The sequence below is a fragment of the Entelurus aequoreus genome, linkage group LG09 (assembly GCF_033978785.1).
Source record: "Entelurus aequoreus isolate RoL-2023_Sb linkage group LG09, RoL_Eaeq_v1.1, whole genome shotgun sequence".
Lineage (NCBI taxonomy): Eukaryota > Metazoa > Chordata > Actinopteri > Syngnathiformes > Syngnathidae > Entelurus > Entelurus aequoreus.
Window position 1 is genome coordinate 6,469,498 of NC_084739.1, and position 23,260 is coordinate 6,492,757.

General features: G+C 37.6%; 1 protein-coding gene across 1 annotated transcript in view; it reads left to right on the forward strand.

Annotated features, from left to right (window-relative positions):
* LOC133657833 (calcium-activated potassium channel subunit alpha-1a-like) overlaps positions 1-23,260 on the forward strand; it is a 217,402-nt gene that overhangs the window by 60,482 nt on the left and 133,660 nt on the right. The window contains exons 5-6 of the mRNA XM_062059616.1: positions 10,951-10,983; positions 11,427-11,507. Coding sequence (XP_061915600.1) covers positions 10,951-10,983; positions 11,427-11,507 — 114 coding nt within the window. The remainder of the gene's footprint in view (positions 1-10,950; positions 10,984-11,426; positions 11,508-23,260) is intronic.

The window sequence follows — 23,260 nt, forward strand, 5'->3', positions numbered from 1 at the left end:
TTATTTTTTGTAAAAAGTACCTTATCTTCACCATACATGGTTGTCCAAATTAGGCATAATAATGTGTTAATTCCACGACTGCATATATCGGTTGATATCGGTATCGGTTGATATCGGTATCGGTAATTAAAGAGTTGGACAATATCGGAATATCGGATATCGGCAAAAAGCCATTATCGGACATCCCTAGTTACTAGAGAAAGTTACAGGAATGCACACTTCATCCTATGCTTACATTTCATTGTGCAACATGAGGATGTTTAAGGGCAACTAAATGTGATCTCTGAAAAGGGGTACAAATGATTTCCAAAGCAGGACCCCCACCCAGACATATTGTACAACACTAATCCATAGCTTATGAAAAACAAGATTTCTTTTATTTTCATTACAAGTGGGCCAAATCACTAATATTAGAAAATAATCTCATTATGAGTAAAGAAATTATTCGCTGAAAGCCGCACTTAAAAGTTAGTTATCAAGCGTCTTACTCACACTTTCAGCGAAGTGTAGGACTGAATCTTAAGTGTCACGCTCAGAGCAGAATCACGACATTACTGTGTGCCGTAAACGGAATTTTAGGTGACGTCCTTTCTGTGTCCATAGAAATGACCAATCACGGAAGGGAATCCCTTGTCTAAGAATAAAGAAATATCTTAGAAATATTGAAGTGGACAGTGGGGGTGTATATTTTGACAATAAACTACAAAATAATACAAAACAAACAAACAATATTGGCAATGAATCAAAAATAAATGTTTCCTTTTCTCACAAATGTTTGTATAAACAGTCTCCATGCCTAAGTGCTTGATTTTATACACCGGGCCAAGTGATTAGGACACCTGATTCTCATCATTTGGATGGGTGGCCAAATACTTTTGGCAATATAGTGTATCTATCCATCTATCATCGTTATATTGCTGGCTAGCTTGTAGTCTATTTGCTATTTATGTTGCTCGTTAGCTTGCGGTTGCTCTTAGTTTGTTTTTGAGTTGCTCGTTTTCTGTCTTTGTGTCCTTCTGTCCATTTATTTTTGTCTATTTACAGTATTAGGCTTGATGATGCTATATCTACTGTATGATTTCTGGTTATTTATATTGCTAGCTAACTGGCATGATCACTTTCTATGTAGCTGTTATGTGTGTTGCTTTCTTGTTGTCACTTGCTTTCTTTCTGGTGATTTACAGTATGTAGCTAGCGAGCAAACACTCGTTATAATTTTATATCTACTGTATGCTCTCTGGCTAGTTGTATTGCTAGCTAACTAGCATTGTTACTGTTTACGTAGCTAACTGTTGTCTGTCTGTTATTTATGTTAATTTAGCTAGCTGGCAGTTGGTCTCGCTGTTTTATATATACAGTATATATATTTTATTTGATTTATTTTAATGTTTTCATTTTTTTTATTATTATTTTTTTTGACAATTTATATAGCTATGTCTATGTTTGATATTTTCTGGTGATTAATGTAGGTTTATGTATTTGTGTAGCTCTATTTATATCATTGTTGTCTGTGGCTATTTATGATGCTAACCAACCAGCTAGCTCGTAGTCTATTTGCTATATCTGTTGCTCGTTAGCCTGCGGTTGCTCTTAGTTTGATTTTGAGTTACTCGATTTTTGTCCATTTCTTTTTGTCTATGTACAGTATTAGGCTAGCTAGCAAGCATGCTTGATAATTGTAAAACTACTGTACGATTTCTGGTTATTTATATTGCTAGCTAACTAGCATTATTACTTTTTATGTAGCTAACTGGTGTCGATCTGTTATGTATGTTGCTTTCTAACAGTCTTTCTTTTCTGTCTTTTTATTTTTTTTCTTTCTGGTGATTTACAGTATGTAGATAGCTAGCAAACACTTTCCATAATTTTTCTGGCTAGTTATTATGCTAGCTAACTGGCATTATTACTGTTTATGTAGCTAACTGTTGTCCGTTTCATTTATATGTTTTTATTTAAATATTTTGACGATTCCTTTATTTGTTTTTATATTTTCTGGTGATTTATGTAAGTTAATGTATTTGTGTAGCTAGCAAACAGACTCTATTTATATCAGTGTTGTCTGTGGCTATTTATGTTGCTAACCAACGAGCAGACTCTTTGTTCATGTTGCTAGTTCTGCTTTTCTTTTGTGGCTATTTACGTTGCTGGTTAGCTAATAATCTCTACATTTTGCTTATTTTCTGTCTCTGTTTATCGTTATCTAATCATGTACTGTATATTTTGCTGTTTATGTTGCTGGCTAACTAGCAGTCTATCTATTCATGTTATTAGTTCATTTGCATTTCCATTCTTTCTGTCTTTGTTGTATATTTTCCGGTCGACATTTTTTGACTATTTCAAGAGCTAGCTAGCAAGAAGACTATTAAACTATCTATTTCACTGTATATATATTGCTCTATCTGGTTCTATACATTCCTAGTTATCAATCCATCCCTCTGGTGAGCTGGTTATCTCTCTAATTCTCTCTCGTTTTTTGTGTTTCTCTCATATATGTATCTGTCGTCATCATTGTGTTCCACTAAATGTTGTCGGTGGGTGAGTTGTGTTGTGGTGCTGTTGTATTGTACAGTTTTGTAGGTGGCCAAGCTGGCATGCTGCATTTCAACATGCAGTTTTGTGACGATGTATGATATAGATATACCGGAGCGTTAAATGTTTTTTTTAAGGTAAGGTGTCTCGTCCATACAGAGTGGACTGTGTCGTTTCATTCTACAGGTTTTACGCTGCAAATGTAATGATTTCTTCTTCTATTTGGTTATGTGCCTATTGTTTGTATATCATTTGCAGTAAGGTTTGATTTTGTTTATATTTTTGTTCAAAAATGACCAGAAACATCTAAGAAGCCTGAAGAATTATTCCCTACATTGGCCTGTGATCATAGCTGCTTCAAACTGTCTATCTCCGTGTTTTAACAACCTTGACACCACAAAGAGAACACAAGCTAAAAACGCTAAATGAGTCCATGCTAGCTCTCGAACGACTAAATTGTGTGTCGATTAGACATGGCAGCAGTAGGCCTCGGCTATCAAAGTCTTGGTTTCAGACGTACAGATCTGATTTCCTCCTCGGCATTCTCCCAACGTCTGCCGACTTCAGCCCAGATTAATGTCAAACATGCCATGATGAGTTTAGTTTGGCCTCTCGTAGTTGGGCTGGTATCCCTGGGTACCAATTACTGGCCATTACATGGTTACTGATCTCACTTCTCCCTCGAGCCCCAGTAGGATTGCAAGAAAGCCTCCCTCTTCCTGTAGACTTCTTTCCTCCTTTTTAACGCCGACTTTCTCTGAACAAAGTGAAGGAGTCGCTTGTCAAGTCGAGGATTACTGGATTTCCTCTCACCGTTTCCTTTTCTTTGACTTCTCCCCAACGAGATAAGACATCTTTATCCGTGATGACTTCATGACTTAGGGTGCATCTGGACTTGATTTCATTTACTGGAATACTTGGATGACTTAAGCGTTTGCTGGCTGTCTCCAGTCAGAGCCGTTGTAGCTCAACATGGGCGAAGTAGCATGGATGACAACCCTTCGATTTTGCCAGCAGTCTCTTGGGAAAATGTGTATAACACATTTTTAAATCGTATCGAAACATTTGCTTGAATACTGAATGTATTTGTGCTAATCCTGAAATTATGGACTTTGGTTGACCCTATTTTTAAGTTCCATTTGCTGCAGCACGGATTGTTGATACAATTGATAAGCAATGTTGCAGAAATTCCATACTTGCCAACCCTCCCGGATTTTCCGGGAGACTCCCGGAATTCAGCGCCTCTCCCGAAAACCTCCCGGAAGAAAATTTCTCCCGAAAATCTCCCGGAATTCGCCCCCTCCAGCTCCATGCGGACCTGAGTGGGGACAGCGGCGACAGTCTGTTTTCACGTCCGCTTTCCCACGATATAAACAGCGTGCCTGCCCAATCACGTTATAACTGTAGAATGATCGAGGGCGAGTCCTTGGTTTCTTATGTGGGTTTATTGTTAGGCAGTTTCATTAACGTCCTCCCAGCGCGGTAACAACACACAACAACAGCAGTCGCGTTTTCGTCTACCGTAAAGCAGTTTGTCTGCCGTAAACAACACTCTTAAACAGTACAATACTGCCATCTACTGGATAGCCTCCGGAACACTGAAATTCAAGTATTCATTTTATTTAAATGTATAATAAAATAAATAAATATATATATATATATATATATATATATATATATATATATATATATATATATATATATATATATATATATATATATATATATATATATATATATATATATATATATATATATATATATATATTAAACTAGAATTCACTGAAAGTCAAGTATTTCATACATATTTACTGTATATATATATATATATATATATATATATATATATATATATATATATATATATATATATATATATATATATATATATATATATATATATATACAATAGTGCTCGATACCGTGGTAGAGCGTAATATGTATGTGTGGGGAAAAAAATCACAAGACTATTTCATCTCTACAGGCCTGTTTCATGAGGGGTTTTCCTCAATCCTCAGGAGATTTTCTACAGTTATAAAATCTCCTGAGGATTGAGGAAAACCCCTCATGAAACAGGCCTGTAGAGATGAAATAGTCTTGTGATTTTTTTCCCCATACATATATATATATATATATATATATATATATATATATATATATATATATATATATATATATATATATATATATATATATATATATATATATATACATATATATATATATATATATATATATATATATATATAAATATATATATATATATATATATGAAATACTCGAGTTGGTGAATTCTACCTGTAAATATACTCCTCCCCTCTTACCCATGCCCCAACCACGCCCCCCGCCCCCAACCACACATCCGCCCCACCCCCGCCCCACCCCCGACCACCCCCCACCTCACGGAATCGGAGGTCTCAAGGTTGGCAAGTATGAGAAATTCCAACCCTCAGTTGGGAGGCTTCCGGAAAACTTCCAAAAGTACGGGCGTGGATAGGCTGCAAAACGGATACTGTAACTTGAAAGGGCTGTCAAACCAAATCAGAACACCACCGGCTAGCTTACGTTAGCATCATTAGTTTACCAGAACTATTGCTAAATACCTTGAATTAAAATTTCTCATCGGCCCAAGGAATTAGTCTGGAATTCAGACCAACAATTTGCGGTCATGTTGTTGTTACGATTGGCTATGCATTCAATGATAGCTAACGTTAGTACTGTAGCTAAACCTTGCCACAGAGCTATCATTAGCTAACAACAAACATAATTAATGTTATCTTTATCTTGCTGGCACTCTTCAGTTGCAACAGTCAGGCGTTTTCCCTTGGAGACTACTGGAAAATGAGGACCACTCCTAAAATGATAGGCATCTCCTGTATCGAACCCATAGATACGTTAGCTGTAATACTGAAAACTGTTTTCTGGCACTCTTGAGGCGTATTTCTAGATACAGGTAAAGATGTACTCCTGATTACGCTCCTCGGAATGTCTGATTGATGCTTTTGCTGGAATACTGATAACTGTTTGCTGGCACTCGTGAGGCATAATTTCAGATGTGAAGGCGAAGTTGCAGAGATGTTTGCGACTTCACAAAGAGGCTCCCGGGAAATTTGTACAACTCACAAACTGATGGGTATCTGTAGATTCTCCCCAGGTCATTTTGCTGCAATACAGATAACTGCCGGGTGGCACTCTTGACGTGTATTTGTAGATAGATGAGCGACGTTGCAAGTATGCTAACCCTCCTGATTTGTACCAGGCATCCTATTGCATTCTTTAGCTGCTAATATAACTTAACAGTTTGATGGCTCTCTTGACGTGTATTTGTAGTTACAGTACATGGAAACATTGCAAAGCTGTTAACCCTGGGAGGCTCTCAGAAAATAAGTAGAACTTCTGGCATCATAAACAGTTTATCTGAAGATGTGTCCTCATTTCATTATAGTCTGTTTGATGACCTGACTACCAGGTCTTGGGAAAATCGTATCATGAACAGTCAGTTAAAGCTGGATAAGGAACTACCATGGGTTTTAGTCATCCTAGTCTTTAACTTTCCATTGGATCGCCCTTTCTAGCTCTGTGCATCTCATTGCTGGGGACCTTATCCCTCCTGACACAGAAATTATGTTTTCATTTTCCCGGCCCTGCTGGTCCCGTCACCAAACTTGCCCTGACAGCTCCTATCCACCAGGCAGACTCGGTCCCGCTTCATCCCCCCCTTTCCTAACCTCCTGTCCTGTGCTGCCTCGATATATGCCCCAGATGCTAGCCAGTTACATGTAGCCCGCCGCCATGGTGGCACAGGCAAATCGCTAGAGACAGATGCCAGGGCCGCTGTGGGTCGCTGTTCCAGGATCTGTGTCACCGTCCAGCCTCGGGCTCTCATTGTGACCTTTAGTGATGGAAAAGACTCTTAGTAGGGAGTGTCAGCAGTGCCCGGTCCAGTTAAAGTGCCTCAAGATGCCGGAGAATCTTCTTTGCTTAGTGCCTCCTGAGTCAAAGCATGGATTGGCAATTCATAGAAGCATCAGGAACCCTCAGTGAACTGATAACAGATGTGGAAAAACACCGAGCCATAACAAAGATCAACCATTTTGTTATTTACACACAACAAAGGAATTGCGTGTGTAGTTCATACAGAGCAGCAACAAGGTTAAATAACAATATTGGTTGATAACGAGTACAATTAGTCAATTGTTAATTCTGCAAATTAATTTCCAATTCATGGAAAATTGAGTAAACCACTTTGCTTCAACCATTCTGTCATTTTATTGGGTATTTTCAGGAGTCTAAAATGTATATTTAATCTGATTTAATACAAATGATTTACCAATTTTTTTCTAGTTCTTTTAGTTATTCTATAACAGTGGTTCTTAACCGTGTTGGAGGTACCGAACCCCATCAGTTTCATATGTGCATTCACCGAACCCTTCTTTAGTGAAAAATAAAATGTTGTTTTTTTTCAAATTCAAGACAAAGTTATATGTTTTTGGTAGCACTTTAATATGGGGAACATATTCTAAGTAACAAAGACTTAATTTAGAGTTTTTTTGGACACTAGGGGAACATATTCTAAGTAACAAAGACTTAATTTAGAGTTATTTGGTTAGGGTTAGGGTTAGGGTTAGTTTTAGGGTTAGAGGGTTAGGGTTAGGGTTAGAGGGTTAGGGTTAGGGTTGGGGTTAGGGTTAGGGTTAGGGTTAGGGTTATGATAAGGCCATGCCGAATAAGGCATGGGGGTAGGGTTAGGGTTAGGGTTGGGGTTGGGGTTAGTTTTAGGGTTAGGGTTAGGGTTAGGGTTAGAGGGTTAGGGTTAGAGGGTTAGGGTTACGGTTAGGGTTGGGGTTAGGGTTAGGGTTAGGGTTATGAAAAGGCCATGCCGAATAAGGCATGGGGGTAGGGTTAGGGTTAGGGTTGGGGTTGGGGTTAGTTTTAGGGTTAGGGTTAGGGTTAGATGGTTAGGGTTAGGGTTAGGGTTGGGGTTCGGGTTAGAGGGTTAGGGTTAGGGTTAGGGTTATGATAAGGCCATGCCGAATAAGGCATGGGGGTAGGGGTAGGGTTAGGGTTTGGGTTAGGTTTAGGGTTAGTGTTAGGGTTAGTGTTAGGGTTAGAGGGTTAGGGTTAGGGTTGGGGTTAGGGTTAGGGTTAGAGGGTTAGGGTTATGATAAGGCCATGCCGAATAAGGCATGGGGGTAGGGTTAGGGTTAGGGTTGGGGTTAGGTTTAGGGTTACGGTTAGAGGGTTAGGGTTAGGGTTAGGGTTGGGGTTAGGGTTAGGGTTAGGGTTATGATAAGGCCATGCCGAATAAGGCATGGGGGTAGGGTTAGGGTTAGGGTTGGGGTTAGGTTTAGGGTTAGGGTTAGAGGGTTAGGGTTAGGGTTATGATAAGGCCATGCCGAATAAGGCATGGGGGTAGGGTTAGGGTTAGGGTTGGGGTTAAGTTTAGGGTTAGGGTTAGAGGGTTAGGGTTAGGGTTGGGGTTAGGGTTAGGGTTAGAGGGTTAGGGTTAGTGTTAGGGGGTTAGGGTTAGGGTTATGGTTATAGTACTTAATAATGACTAGTTAAGAGCCAATATGTTACTAATTTGCATGTTAATAAGCAACTCATTAATGGTGAATATGTTCCCCATACTAAAGTATTACCATGTTTTTTTACTGGTGCACAAAATGAACCTTGTTCAAAGAACAAAACCAACACAGTGCATAAACTCACAACAAATTACACACCTGCAAATCAGTCTGACTTCTGCTGTTGCCGTATCCGTAATACGCCGATAGGGAGACGTTTTTATTTACACGATGAGTCGGGTGTGTCTCGAACCTCCGCCGAACCCCTGAGGCCCGACTCACCGAACCCCTAGGATTCCATCGAACCCAGGTTAAGAACCACTGTTCTATAAATAAAAGTTCAAGTACCACTGATAGTCACACACGCACACTAGGTGCGGTGAAATGACCATCTGCATTCGACCCATCCCCTTGTTCCACCCCCCCCTGGGAGGTGAGGGGAGCCCGCTGCTTTGGGTGAATTAACCCCCAATTCCAACCCTTGATGCTGAGCGCCAAGCAGGGAGGTAATGGCTCCCATTTTTTTTTTTATAGTCTTTGGTATGACTTGGTTTGAACACTCTTAACCACAAGGCCACTGATCAGGGGCCGTACTTATCAAGCTTCTTAGAGTGCCATTTTACACTTAAGTCCTGAGAATTTGCGAAATTTAGTCCTACCCTCAAACTTAAGAATAAAAGCTTTTTATCAACATTCTTAAGTCTAAGAATCACTCCTACTCTCCACGATATTTAAGAGACCTTCAGAGGTGTCTTAAGTGGTTAGGAGTTGCCAGCAGGGGATGGCACTGAGGCGAGAGAGACGTGCGCGAACGTTCAGGGAACGGAACAATGTTGTTGTTTTTTTGATGACGAGCAGCTGATCAAACGTTATCGTTTAGACAGAGCGGATATTATTTTTGTCACAGATTTAATACTTTTCGAGTCCTTGTTGATTTCTGCATGTCTGCAGTGAGCTAGTATATATAGAGCCACCCACACCAGTTTCAAATTAGTTGCCTAATTAATGAATTGGAAAGAAAATGTTATGACAGTAGCGTATGTGTGTGGCCGTGAGGTGAGTGACGTCAGTGAGTGTGTGGGCGAGAGAAGAGAGGGAGCGGTAGCGTGAGTGCCGGCGGGGACTAGTTTGTTTTGTATTATTTTGTAGTTTATTGTCAAAATATACACTCCCATTGTCCACTTAAATATTTCCAAGATATTTCTTTATTCTTAGACAACGGATTCTCTTCCGTGATTGGTCATTTCTATGGACACAGAAATGACGTCACCTAAAATTCCGTTTACGGCACATAGTAATGTCGTAATTCAGCTCTGAGTGTGACACTTAAGATTCAGGGGCCGTACTTATCAAGCTTCTTAGAATTACTCCTAAGAAGTCTGCTAAGAGTTGACTTAAGAGTAAATAAATTATTCGCTGAAAGCTGCACTTAAAAGTTAGTTATCAAGCGTCTTACTCACACTTTCAGTGAAGTGTAGGACTGAATCTTAAGTGTCACACTCAGAGCTGAATTACGACATTACTATGTGCCGTAAACGGAATTTTAGGTGACGTAATTTCTGTGTCCATAGAAATGACCAATCACGGAAGAGAATCCGTTGTCTAAGAATAAAGAAATATCTTGGAAATATTTAAGTGGACAATGGGAGTGTATATTTTGACAATAAACTACAAAATAATACAAAACAAACTAGTCCCCGCCGGCACTCACGCTACCGCTCCCTCTCTTCTGTCGCCCACACACTCACTGACGTCACTCACCTCACGGCCACACACATACGCTACTGTCATAACATTTTCTTTCCAATTCATTAATTAGGCAACTAATTTGAAACTGGTGTGGGTGGCTCTATATATACTAGCCCACTGCAGACACATGCAGAAATCAACAAGGAATCGAAAAGTATTAAATCTGTGACAAAAATAATATCCGCTCTGTCTAAACGATACCGTTTGATCAGCTGCTCGTCATCAAAAAAAAACAAAACATTGTTCCGTTCCCTGAACGTTCGCGCACGTCTCCCTCGCCTCAGTGCCATCCCCTGCTGGCAACTCCTAACCACTTAAGACACCTCTGAAGGTCTCTTAAATATCGTGGAGAGTAGGAGTGATTCTTAGACTTAAGAATGTTGATAAAAAGCTTTTATTCTTAAGTTTGAGAGTAGGACTAAATTTCGCAAATTCTCAGGACTTAAGTGTAAAATGGCACTCTAAGAAGCTTGATAAGTACGGCCCCAGTCCTAGACTTCGCTGAAAGTGTGAGTAAGACGCTTGATAACTAACTTTTAAGTGCAGCTTTCAGCGAAGAATTGATTTACTCTTAAGTCAACTCTTAGCAGACTTCTTAGGAGTAATCCTAAGAAGCTTGATAAGTACGGCCCCAGGCTATAAACTAATTCAATGACCCGTTTTTTTTTCTTCTAAACACTTTATCCCTGTATCCTTGTAATTCCAGGACGCTGGTATCGTTGTCCGTCCCCACATTGCCGTTTACCGTGTTTGAAACAAAACGAGCACTCTCAAGAAATGAATCAAAACAACACTTTACGTTTCATTTTGGTTCTTCCGCCCTTTCGCCTTACAAAGCACAGCTCATTCTGTGAATGGACAAATCATTCCATTTCCTCTTCCTGTGCCACATTTCAATCATCCCCATATCTTGTGTGATTTTTCTACATGTCTCCTTCATGACTCCCTTGTTCCGGAGTATGCAATCCCCCCCCCCCCAAAAAAAAAGTGTTCATCGGTTCACATCCATTCCACACTCTTATGTTGATGTCTCTATTTCCTAATGTGTGTTTGACGACCTTTCTCCCCCCGTGTGACCTGCCACTTGTCTTTGCATTCTCCTCAGCCAAATATAAGTATAACGGATATGTCAGATCACGTAAGTGTGCTTCTCTGTCCCTCCCCCCGTTACGCTCTCGCACTGCAGACCCTGTTTTTGTTGTTGTTGTTGTTGTTGTTGTTTTTGTTGTAATGTAACCAGATTAGTACTGATGGTTTCCTTCAGCTTCTGCTTTTTCTTGTTCCCGTCAGCATGTCGTCTTGTGTCTTGAAACAAAGACATCCAGTGAGAGTTAACGGCTAACAGCGTTGCCATCCCTTCCAGGCTGCAACGCTGTTATGTCTGATTTAACCGTCACGCCATGTTTTTGGTGTATGTTGACAGTAGACTGCAAATCTTAAAACATCCCCACCCACCACCCCCAAACACACACACACACACAAGTCAAACAGATAGATCTCCATTTGTGAGCTTTGTGTTTTGACGATGACAACGCTCTGTAGTTCCATGAACCATTCTTTTTTGTACTGTGCTGCATCTAGCAGCAGATGGCGCTACAACACCAGGGAACAGTGGAAGCCAAAAAGAGACTGGCGTTCGATTCAAAGCTGATTGCAGTTTAGGTAAATGCAAATGGAGTTTCACACGCTCTTTTTTGTTTTAAAGTTTAAGTTGACATATTTGTTAAGAACATGGATATTGTTTTGTTCCTCAGGCTGCTTCTTGAGCAAGGTCCCACTACATGCTTCCTTTTTCTTATGTTTACATCAGGGGTGTCCAAACTTTTTCCACTGAGGGCCACACACAAAAATCAAAAGCAAGCGGGGGCCATTTTGGTATTTTTTATTTTAAAAACCAATATATAATATACATTTAGGCTTGATCCCGGTGAACCCAAAGAGTTTTGGTCAAAAAAATATAAAAAATGTGTCATTATTTATTATTATTATTATTATTATTTTTCAAAGTTTAAATCTCTAGATCAGGGGTCACCAAGGCGGTGCCCGCGGGCACCAGGTAGCCCGTAAGGACCAGATGAGTAGCCCGCTGGCCTGTTCTAAAAATAGCTCAAATAGCAGCACTTACCAGTGAGCTGCCTATTTTTTAAATTGTATTTATTTACTAGCAAGCTGGTCTCGCTTTGCCCGACATTTTTAATTCTAAGAGAGACAAAACTCAAATAGAAAATATTTTAAAGACTTGGTCTTCACTTGTTTAAATAAATTCATTTATTTTTTTTACTTTGCTTCTTATAACTTTCAGAAAGACAATTTTAGAGAAAAAATACAACCTTAAAAATGATTTTAGGATTTTTAAACACATATACCTTTTTACCTTTTAAATTCCTTCCTCTTCTTTCCTGACAATTTAAATCAATGTTCAAGTATTTTTTTTTTTTATTGTAAAGAATAATAAATACATTTTAATTACATTCTTCATTTTAGCTTCTGTTTTTTCGACAAAGAATATTTGTGAAATATTTCTTCAAACTTATTATGATTAAAATTCAAAAAAAATATTCTGGCAGATCTAGAAAATCTGTAGAATCAAATTTAAATCTTATTTCAAAGTCTTTTGAATTTCTTTTAACATTTTTGTTCTGGAAAATCTAGGAGAAATAATGATTTGTCTTTGTTAGAAATATAGCTTGGTCTAATTTGTTATATATTCTAACAAAGTGTAGATTGGAGTTTAACCTATTTCAAACATGTCATCAAAATTCTAAAATGAATCTTAATCAGGAAAAATTACTAATGATGTTCCATAAATTCTTTTTTTAATTTTTTCAAAAAGATTCGAATTAGCTAGTTTTTCTCTTCTTTTTTTCGGTTGAATTTTGAATTTTAAAGAGTCGAAATTGAAGATAAACTATGTTTCAAAATTTAATTGTCATTTTTTTCGTGTTTTCTCCTCTTTTAAACCGTTCAATTAAGTGTAAATATCATTAGTTATTAATAATAAAATAGAGTTAAAGGTAAATTGAGCAAATTGGCTATTTCTGGCAATTTATTGAATTTTGTATCAAACTGGTAGCCCTTCGCATTAATCAGTACCCAAGAAGTAGCTCTTGGTTTCTAAAAGGTTGGTGACCCCTGCTCTAGCTCAACATTAGGTCTATCTGTCAAAAAAACGTTTTTAAACATTTAAGTTGTATGCCCTTTTTGTCAAAGAAAACCCAGGTTTTCTATGGGAAAAAAACAAATATGCAATATTTTCCCCCAATTAAATTTTAAGGTAGAATATTTGAGATTATAAAATAATTGGAGCCTTAAAAAGGTCAATAACTCATAACAACATTGACATTTTTTGAGCAAAAAAAAAAAATCCCACTGAAATGATTGGGGATCCAAAAGGGTCCTACTCATTAAAGTGTTAAAAAATAAATTCTCCTTTTTTTTTTTACTGATCACTTTTAGCACAATAATCTCGAGATCAGCTTCAGATCTGTCCGTCAATTCTAAGTTTTATTGTTGTTTTATGTTTTTTGTTTGTTCGTTTTAAGCCCTTCTTTTAAAAAAACAACAGCTCAGTTTTTTATATGGCAAACACAAAATATTAGGGATGTCCGATAATATCGGCCTGCCGATAAATGCGTTAAAATGTAATATCGGAAATTATCAGTATCGTTTTTTTTTATTATCTGTATCGTTTTTTTTTAATTATTATTATTATTTTTTTTTTTATTAAATCAACATAAAAAAACACAAGATACACTTACAATTAGTGCACCAACCCAAAAAACCTCCCTCCCCCCATTTCTTTCTGTTATCAATATTCTGGTTCCTACATTATATATCAATATATATCAATACAGTCTGCAAGGGATACAGTCCGTAAGCACACATGATTGTGCGTGCTGCTGCTCCACTAATAGTACTAACCTTTAACAGTTAATTTGACTCATTTTCATTCATTACTAGTTTCTATGTAACTGTTTTTACATTGTTTTACTTTCTTTTTTATTCAAGAAAATGTTTTTAATTTAGTTATCTTATTTTATTTATTTTTTTTTAAAAAGTACCTTATCTCCACCATACATGGTTGTCCAAATTAGGCATAATAATGTGTTAATTCCACGACTGCATATATCGGTTGATATCGGTATCGGTAATTAAAGAGTTGGACAATATCGGAATATCGGACATCGGCAAAAAGCCATTATCGGACATCCCTACAAAATATGCAACATTTTCCCCAAAGAATACCTCAAAGTGGAATATTTAATGTGACGTAATTGGAGCCTTGAATAGGTCAATAATTCATAATGACGTTGATTTTGATTAAATATTGTTTTTTAAAGAAATGGATGGCAGCTTTGTGTTATTAGAGTAAACATTGCAACATTTTCTTGTTACATTTCACCTGTTTGCTCTTTTATACCACGTTTGTTTGGGTTTTTTTTTATCGTATTTTTAGAATGTGTCGTGGGGCCGTTAAAAAAACGGCCCCCGGGCCGCACTTTGGACACCCCTGGTTTACATTGAACCATAAAGACAACAATGCATGGCATAAAGGGGATTTTCTTTCTTCTTGTTTTCTGCAAGCGCAGTGCAGGTAGTAAAGACAAAAAGGCCATCATGCTCCCCGCTACGCCTCTTCATCCATCCCATAAGGGCTCGCAAAGCGTCACGTGATTAGCATTTGGGGAAGGGACAGTTGCCGTCTGGGTTGTTCAGAAAGCACAGTGGGGCTGCCAGGGCGGCTGAGCGCGCTCTAATGCCACACGTTGTTTGACAAGGGCCAGATGAATCCAGGAGCTATCGGTGGCGCCCCGTAAATCAAGGAGGCAGCTGACTGCTGGGATAAACGTCTGTTTATCGCCCTGGGGGGGGGGGGGGGGGGGGGGGCACCGGAGCGTGCTCTGTCCTCCAAAGGACCAAACCCAACCAGCCTCCCTGCACCGAAGGCAGGAAAAGGCCTCTCTCTCTCTCTCCAGCACATATTCGACTGGTCTCCCTATCCTTGCCTTCCTCTAGACCAGGGGTCACCAACCTTTTTGAAACCAAGAGCTACTTCTTGGGTACTGATTAATGCGAAGGGCTACCAGTTTGATACACACTTCAATAAATTGCCAGAAATAGCCAATTTGCTCAATTTACCTTTAACTCTATGTTATTATTAATAATTAATGATATTTACACTTAATTGAACGGTTTAAAAGAGGAGAAAACACGAAAAAAAATGACAATTAAATTTTGAAACATAGTTTATCTTCAATTTCGACTCTTTAAAATTCAAAATTCAACCGAAAAAAAAAGAAGAGAAAAACTAGCAAATTCGAATCTTTTTGAAAAAATTACAAAAATAATTTATGGAACATCACTAGTCATTTTTCCTGATTAAGATTAATTTTAGAATTTTGATGACATGTTTTAAATAGGTTAAAATCCAATCTGCACTTTGTTAGAATATATAACAAATTGGACCAAGCTATATTTCTAACAAAGACAAATCATTATTTCTTCTAGATTTTCCAGAACATCAATTTTAAAACACATTCAAAAGACTTTGAAATAAGATTTAAATTTGATTCTACGGATTTTCTAGATTTTCCAAAATATTTTTTTTTGAATTTTAATCATAATAAATTTGAAGAAATATTTCACAAATATTCTTTGTCGAAAAAACGGAAGCTAAAATGAAGAATTAAATTAAAATGTATTTATTATTCTTTACAATAATACAAAATTGTTTTACTTGAACATTGATTTAAATTGTCAGTAAAGAAGAGGAAGGAATTTAAAAGGTAAAAATGTATATGTGTTTAAAAATCCTAAAATCATTTTTAAGGTTGTATTTTTTCTCTAAAATTGTTTTTCTGGAAGTTATAAGAAGCAAAGTAAAAAAAATAAATCAATTTATTTAAACAAGTGAAGACCAAGTCTTTAAAATATTTTCTTGGATTTTCAAATTCTATTTGAGTTTTGTCTCTCTTAGGATTAAAAATGTCGGGCAAAGCGAGACCAGCTTGCTAGTAAATAAATACAATTTTAAAAAATAGAGGCAGCTCACTGATAAGTGCTGCTATTTGAGCTATTTTTAGAACAGGCCAGCGGGCTACTCATCTGGTCCTTACGGGCTACCTGGTGCCCGCGGGCACCGCGTTGGTGACCCCTGATCTAGAGAGCCTTGACCCCTTTGAAACGTGCATGAATATGGTTGGTAGCAAACATGGCGCCCTGTAGTCAGCTTTTGACCAATCATTGAGGAGATCATCTGGCCATACTCTCTCTGATTGGACGTGACTACAGAACTACCAACTTTGAAACCCAGTGGGCCATATTCTCTTTATACACGACTCTGGGACTGGCGATGTTGAGTGAAATATCGCAAACTTTTACGAGATGCCGCGAATCCATGCATATATCCCGGCGATAACCCAGCAGCAGGCACAAGACATTGATACAACGTTGATTATACGCGCATGTCCTTTGAAACGATGTTGCAAAATAGTTGTGTTTGTAAATTGAGACAATGTTGATGTCCAACGTCGGATCCACGTTGTTGGTTGGGAAATTACCAAATTTTGATGGTCAAATCAACGTCAGAACCCAACATTGATTAAACGTCGTCAAAAAGCATGTTGTTTCAACGTTGTATTTGTGCTGTAGGATATCGGTTGGGAAATGACCAACAGTCAATGGTCAAATCAACTTTTGAACCCAACATTGATTAAACGTCGTCGAAAAGCAGGTTGTTTCAACGTTAGGTTTGAGTTTGAAAATATTGGTTGGGAAATTACCAAAAATTAAATGGTCGAATCAACGTCACAACCTGACATTGAATAAACGCAGTAAAGAGGCATGTTGTTTCAACGTTGTATTTGTGTTGTAGGATATCGGTTGAGAAATGACCAAATTTCAATGGTCAAATCAACGTCTGAACCCAACATTGATTAAACGTCATCGAAAGCATGTTGTTTCAACGTTTGTGTTGTGGAATATTGGTTGGGAAATGACCAAATTTCAATGGTCAAATCAACGTCACAACCTGACATTGAATAAACGTTGTCAAAAAGTATGTTGTTTCAACGTTGTACTTGTGTTGTAGAATTTTGGTTAGGAAATGACCAAAATTCAATGGTCAAATCAACGTCACAATCTGACATTGATTCAACGTCATCAAAAAGCATGTTTCAACGTAATTGTGTTGTAGAATATTGGTTGGGAAATGACCAAAATTCAATGGTCAAATCAACGTCAGAACCCAACATTGATTAAACGTCGTCGAAAATCATGCTGTTTCAACGTTAGGTTTGAGTTCGAAAAATATTGGTTGGGAAATGACCAAATTTCAATGGTCAAGTCAACGTCACAACCTGACATTGAATAAACGTCGTCAAAAAGCATGTTGTTTCAACGTTGTATTTGTGTTGTATAATTTTGGTTAGGAAATTACCAAAATTCAATGGTCAAATCAACGTCACAACCTGACATTGATTCAACGTCGTCGAAAATCATGTTGTTTCAACGTATTAGTGTTGTAGGATATTGGTTGGGAAATGACCAAAATTCAATGGTCAAATCAACGTCACAACCTGACATTGAATAAACGTTGTCAAAAAGCATGTTGTTTCAACGTTGCACTTGTGTTGTAGAATATCAGTTGGGAAATGACCAAATTTTAATGGTCAAATCAACGTCAGAACTCAACATTGATTAAACGTCGTTGAAAAGCATGTTGTTTCAACGTTAGGTTAGAGTTCTGAAATATTGGTTGGGAAATGACCAAATTTCAATGGTCAAATCAACGTCACAACCTGACATTGGTTAAATGTCGTCAAAAAGCATGTTGTTTCAACGTTGTATTTGTGTTGTAGAATATTGGTTGGGAAATGACCACATTTCAATGGTCAAATCAACGTCACAACCCAACATTGATTCAATGTCGTTGAAAAGCATGTTGTTTCAACGTCAGCTTTGAGTCCTGCTGTACATATTTACTTCAGAAAAGAGAAGTGTTGGATTCTTCTCCTGTTGCCTTATTTGTATTTGACTTTATTAAATGTTTGGGTATAATTTTATTAAATAAAACTATATTTATATATATATATATTACCATACCATTTTTCACAGCTGTTTATTTCTTAGAGGAATGTCGTTAACCACAGAACAAGCACTCGATGTTGTTATAACGTATAGATTTTTGACGATTCTGAATCGAATCGTTACTCCCGAGAATTGAATCGAATCGAGTCGTGTGGTGCCCAAAGATTCACAGCCCGAGTACGTGTGCTGGGATTCAAACAGGATCCGTTTGAGGGGTGCGTTCACACTGCGTGAGAGATGGGTCTGAGTCCACTTAGACACGGTGCGGATTGCAAATGAGACATACGTCAGTACCTCAACTTATGAGCTCGTTACGGGTAGGGGATTCACATGGCCCCGTTCCTTGCGGTTTACCTGACACATGAAACGTGACGAATTGAGGGGGTGCACTACGCTATCCACTTAAGCTGCCAGACGTCGGTAGAGTGTTGAATATCTTAAAATGTGTTTTGTGGCAATTCCAACTTTGACCACAGCGTCAGTTGCTATGTAGAGTGGCTCTTTCCGTCATTTTCAGCGGACTGCATTGCCTTCCATACGGCCACCAAGGAATGGGACCGTATGAATTCCTTCCCCACTGTATCTAAAATCAAGGTCTCCTATTGAGATCAATTGAAACTAGAGATGTCCGATAATATCGGTCTGCCGATATTATCGGTCTGCCGATATTATCGGCCGATAAGTGCGTTAAAATGTAATATCGGAAATTATCGCTATCGTTTTTTTTATTATCAGTATCGTTTTTTTTAATTTTTTTATTTATTTATTTATTTATTTATTTTTTTATCCACATAAAAAACACAAGATTCACTTACAATTAGTGCACAAACCCAAAAAACCTCCCTCCCCCATTTACACTCATTCACACAAAAGGGTAGTTTCTTTCTGTTATTAATATTCTGGTTCCTACATTATATATCAATATATATCAATACAGTCTGCAAGGGATACAGTCCGTAAGCACACATGATTGTGCGTGCTGCTGGTCCACTAATAGTACTAACCTTTAACAGTTAATTTTACAAATTTTCATTAATTACTAGTTTCTATGTAACTGTTTTTATATTGTTTTACTTTCTTTTTTATTCAAGAAAATGTTTTTAATTTATTGATCTTATTTTATTTGATTCATTTTTCTAAAAAGTACCTTATCTTCACCATACCTGGTTGTCCAAATTAGGCATAATAATGTGTTAATCCCACGACTGTATATATCGGTTGATATCGGTATCGGTTGATATCGGTATCGGTAATTAAAGAGTTGGACAATATCGGCATATCGGATATCGGCAAAAAGCCATTATCGGACATCCCTAATTGAAACCAATTCAATTGGTACTTGGCCGCCCCCAAAACAACACAATTTTTTAACACGTAACATTTCTTTTTTTAAATAAAAACTAACTTTTTGATAAGAAATAGCATATGAAAACAATGTAATAGAATGTACTACTTCTTCTTCTCACTTTCTTCCTTTGTTGGTTATGTTGCTCTCTAGCTAAACAATGCTAGAGAGTAAAACAAGAAGTCTTTGGTCTCTGTGGCGTTTGCTATGCCAACTCAGCAGTGGTGCTCCATCTAGTGGAGAACCACTGAATTGAATGGTCAAACATAGTGTGACTGTTCAAACTGCGTGTAGTGTCACAAAATATGAAAAACACTTGGAAAATAAAACTTACGCCCTGTTTTTAATGACTACGTAGGCCTGCCATGCTACTGTATTTAATTGTTGGTCATTCTGGTGGTACTCGGAGAGCCCAGTGGTTTCTGAGGTGGTACTCGGTGGAAAACAATTTGAGAACCACGGACTTAAAGCGTAGCAATTATAGTTGAGTACAGACCAAAAGTTTGGACACACCTTCTTCTCATACAATGTTTTTTTTTAAATTATTTTCATGACTATTTACATTGTAGATTGTCACTGAAGGCATCACAACTACGAATGGAACACATGTGGAGTTATGTACTTAACAAAAAAAGGTGAGATAACTGAAAACTTGTTTTATATTCTAGTTCCTTCAAAATAGCCACCCCTTTGCTGTGATTACTGTTTTGCACACTCTTGGCATTCTCTGCATGAGCTTCAAGAGGTAGTCACCTGAAAGAGTTTTCACTTTACAGTAGGGCTGCAACAACTAATCGATTAAAATTGATTATAAAAATAGTTGGCGATTAATTTAGTCATCGATTCGTTGGATCTATTCTATGCGCATGCGCAGAGGCAATTTATAATTTTTTTAATTTTTTTTATTTATTTTAATTGTATTTTTTTTAATAAACCTTTATTTATAAACTGCAACATGTACAAACAGCTGAGAAACAATAATCAAAATAAGTATGGTGCCAGTATGCTGTTTTTTTTCCCAATAAAATACCGGAAAGGATAGAAATGTAGTTTGTCTCTTTAGTCAATCGATTAATCGAAGTAATAATCGACAGATTAATCGATTATCAAATTAATCGTTAGTTGCAGCCCTACTTTAAAGGTGTCCTAGTTTTGATGCTTTCAGTGACAATCTACAATGTAAATAGTCATGAAAACACACACTCTTGGGAACTCCTTCAAGGCTGAAAACCATTTCGGGTGACTACTTCGTGAAGCTCATCAAGAGAATGCCAAGAGTGTGCAAAGCAGTAAAGGCAAAGGGTGGCTATTTTGAAGGAACTACAATATAAAACGTGTTTTCAGTTATTTCACCTTTTTTTGTTAAGTACTTACACTACCGTTCAAAAGTTTGGGGTCACCCAAACAATTTTGTGGAATAGCCTTCATTTCTAAGAACAAGAATAGACTGTCGAGTTTCAGATGAAAGTTCTATTTTTCTGGCCTTTTTGAGCGTTTAATTGACCCCACAAATGTGATGCTCCAGAAACTCAATCTGCTCAAAGGAAGGTCAGTTTTGTGGCTTCTGTAACGAGCTCAACTGTTTTCAGATGTGTGAACATGATTGCACAAGGGTTTTCTAATCATCAATTAGCCTTCTGAGCCAATGAGCAAACACATTGTACCATTAGAACACTGGACTGATAGTTGCTGGAAATGGGCCTCTATACACCTATGTAGATATTGCACCAAAAAGCAGACATTTGCAGCTAGAATAGTCATTTACCACATTAGCAATGTATAGAGTGTATTTCTTTCAAGTTAAGACTAGTTTAAAGTTATCTTCATTGAAAAGTACAGTGCTTTTCCTTCAAAAATAAGGACATTTCAATGTGACCCCAAACTTTTGAACGGTAGTGTAAGTCCACATGGAGTTATTCATAGTTGTGATGCCTTCAGTGACAATCTACAAGGTAAATCAGGGGTGGCAAACTCATTTTAGCTCAGGGGCCGCGTGGAGGAAAATCTGTGCACACGTGGGCCGGACTATTAAAATCATGGCATTAAAACTAAAAAATAAAGACAACTTCAGATTGTTTTCTTTGTCTTACTTTAGCCAAAAATAGAAGTAACACATTCTGAAAATATTACATTAAAAATATAGAAAAAAATACTGGCAGCAGTGAAGGAAAGAAGGAAGTGAATGAATGTTTATAACTGAATAAATGTACATATGCATAAACATTTTTTTCTATTGTATTATTTTTTTTTAATGAATTAAGTAACGTTCATGACAACCTTTTTCCAAAACACAATATAGAATGTGAGATACAACAGGATAATGCATACATTTATCATTTGTTCAACTATATCAGGGGTCGGCAACCCGCGGCTCATGCGGCTCTTTAGCGCCGCCCTAGTGGCTCTCTGAAGCTTTTTCAAAAATGTATGAAAAATGGAAAAAGATGAAGGGGAAAAAAAATAAAATTTTGTGTTAATATGGTTTCTGAAAGAGGACAAACATGACACAAACCTCCCTAATTGTTATAAAGCACACTGTTTATATTAAACATGCTTCACTGATTCGAGTATTTGCCGGGCGCCGTTTTGTCCTACTAATTTTGGCGGTCCTTGAACTCACCTTTAGTTTGTTTACATGTATAACTTTCTCCGACTTTCCAGGACGTGTTTTATGCCACTTCTTTTTCTGTCTCATTTTGTCCACCAAACTTTTAACGTTGTGCGTGAATGCACAAAGGTGAGTTTTGTTGATGTTATTGACTTGTGTGGAGTGCTAATCAGACATATTTGGTCACTGCTTGACTGCAAGCTAATCGATGCTAACATGCTATTTAGGCTAGCTATATGTACATATTGCATCATTATGCCTCATTTGTAGCTATATTTGAGCTCATTTAGTTTCCTTTAAGTCCTCTTCATTCAATTTATATCTCATGACACACTATCTGTATGTAATATGGCTTCTAATTTCTTGCGGCTCCAGACAGATTTGTTTTTGTATTTTTGGTCCAATATGGCTCTTTTAACATTTTGGGTTGCCGACCCCTGAACTATATGATTTGCCTGAGAAGCTGGACAGGAAAAAATAATTTAAAAATAATAATAATAATAATCATTTGTTTTCAAAACGCTTACAAAAAATAGGGACCCCAAAAATTTACTGTGGCACCCCATTTTTATGACTTGATGGCCATTTTGAAAATTCCTAGCGCCGACACCGATGGAGTATTGGTACGTGCAAAACAGCAGCAGGCGGCTGTGGCCTGCGGGCCGGTTCTAATACTAATCAAATATCATCCCGGGGGGCCATGGATAATTCATTCGTGGACCGGATCCTTGACTTTGACACCCCTGATGTACCAGTCGTGGTCAAAAGTTGACATACACTTGCGAAGAACATCATGTCATGGCTGTCTTGAGTTTCCAATATTTTCTACAACTAATTTTTGTTTGTGATAGAGTGATTGGTCACAAAAAACATTCATCAAGTTTGGTTCTTTTTATGAATTTATTATGGGTCTACTGAAATTGTGAGCAAATGTGCTGGGTCAAAAGTATACATACAGTAATGTTAATATTTGGCAAGTTTCACTGCAATAAGGCGCTTTTGGTAGCCATCCACAAGCTTCTGCTTGAAGTTTTGACCACTCCTCTTGACAAAATTGGTGCAGTTCAGCTAAATGTGTTGGTTTTCTGACATGGACTTGTTTCTTCAGCATTGTCCACACCGTTTAAGTCAGGACTTTGGGACAGCCATTCTAAAACCTTATCCTAGCCCAATTTAGCCATTCCTTTACCACTTTTTATGTTTTATGGGTCCTTGTCCTGTTGGAACACCCAACTGCACCCAAGACCCAACCTCCGGGCTGAGGATTTTAGGTTGTCCTGAAGAATTTGGAGGTAATCCTCCTTTTTTTATTGACCCATTTACTCTCTGTAAAGCACCAGTTCCATTAGCAATAAAACAGGCCCAGAGCATAAT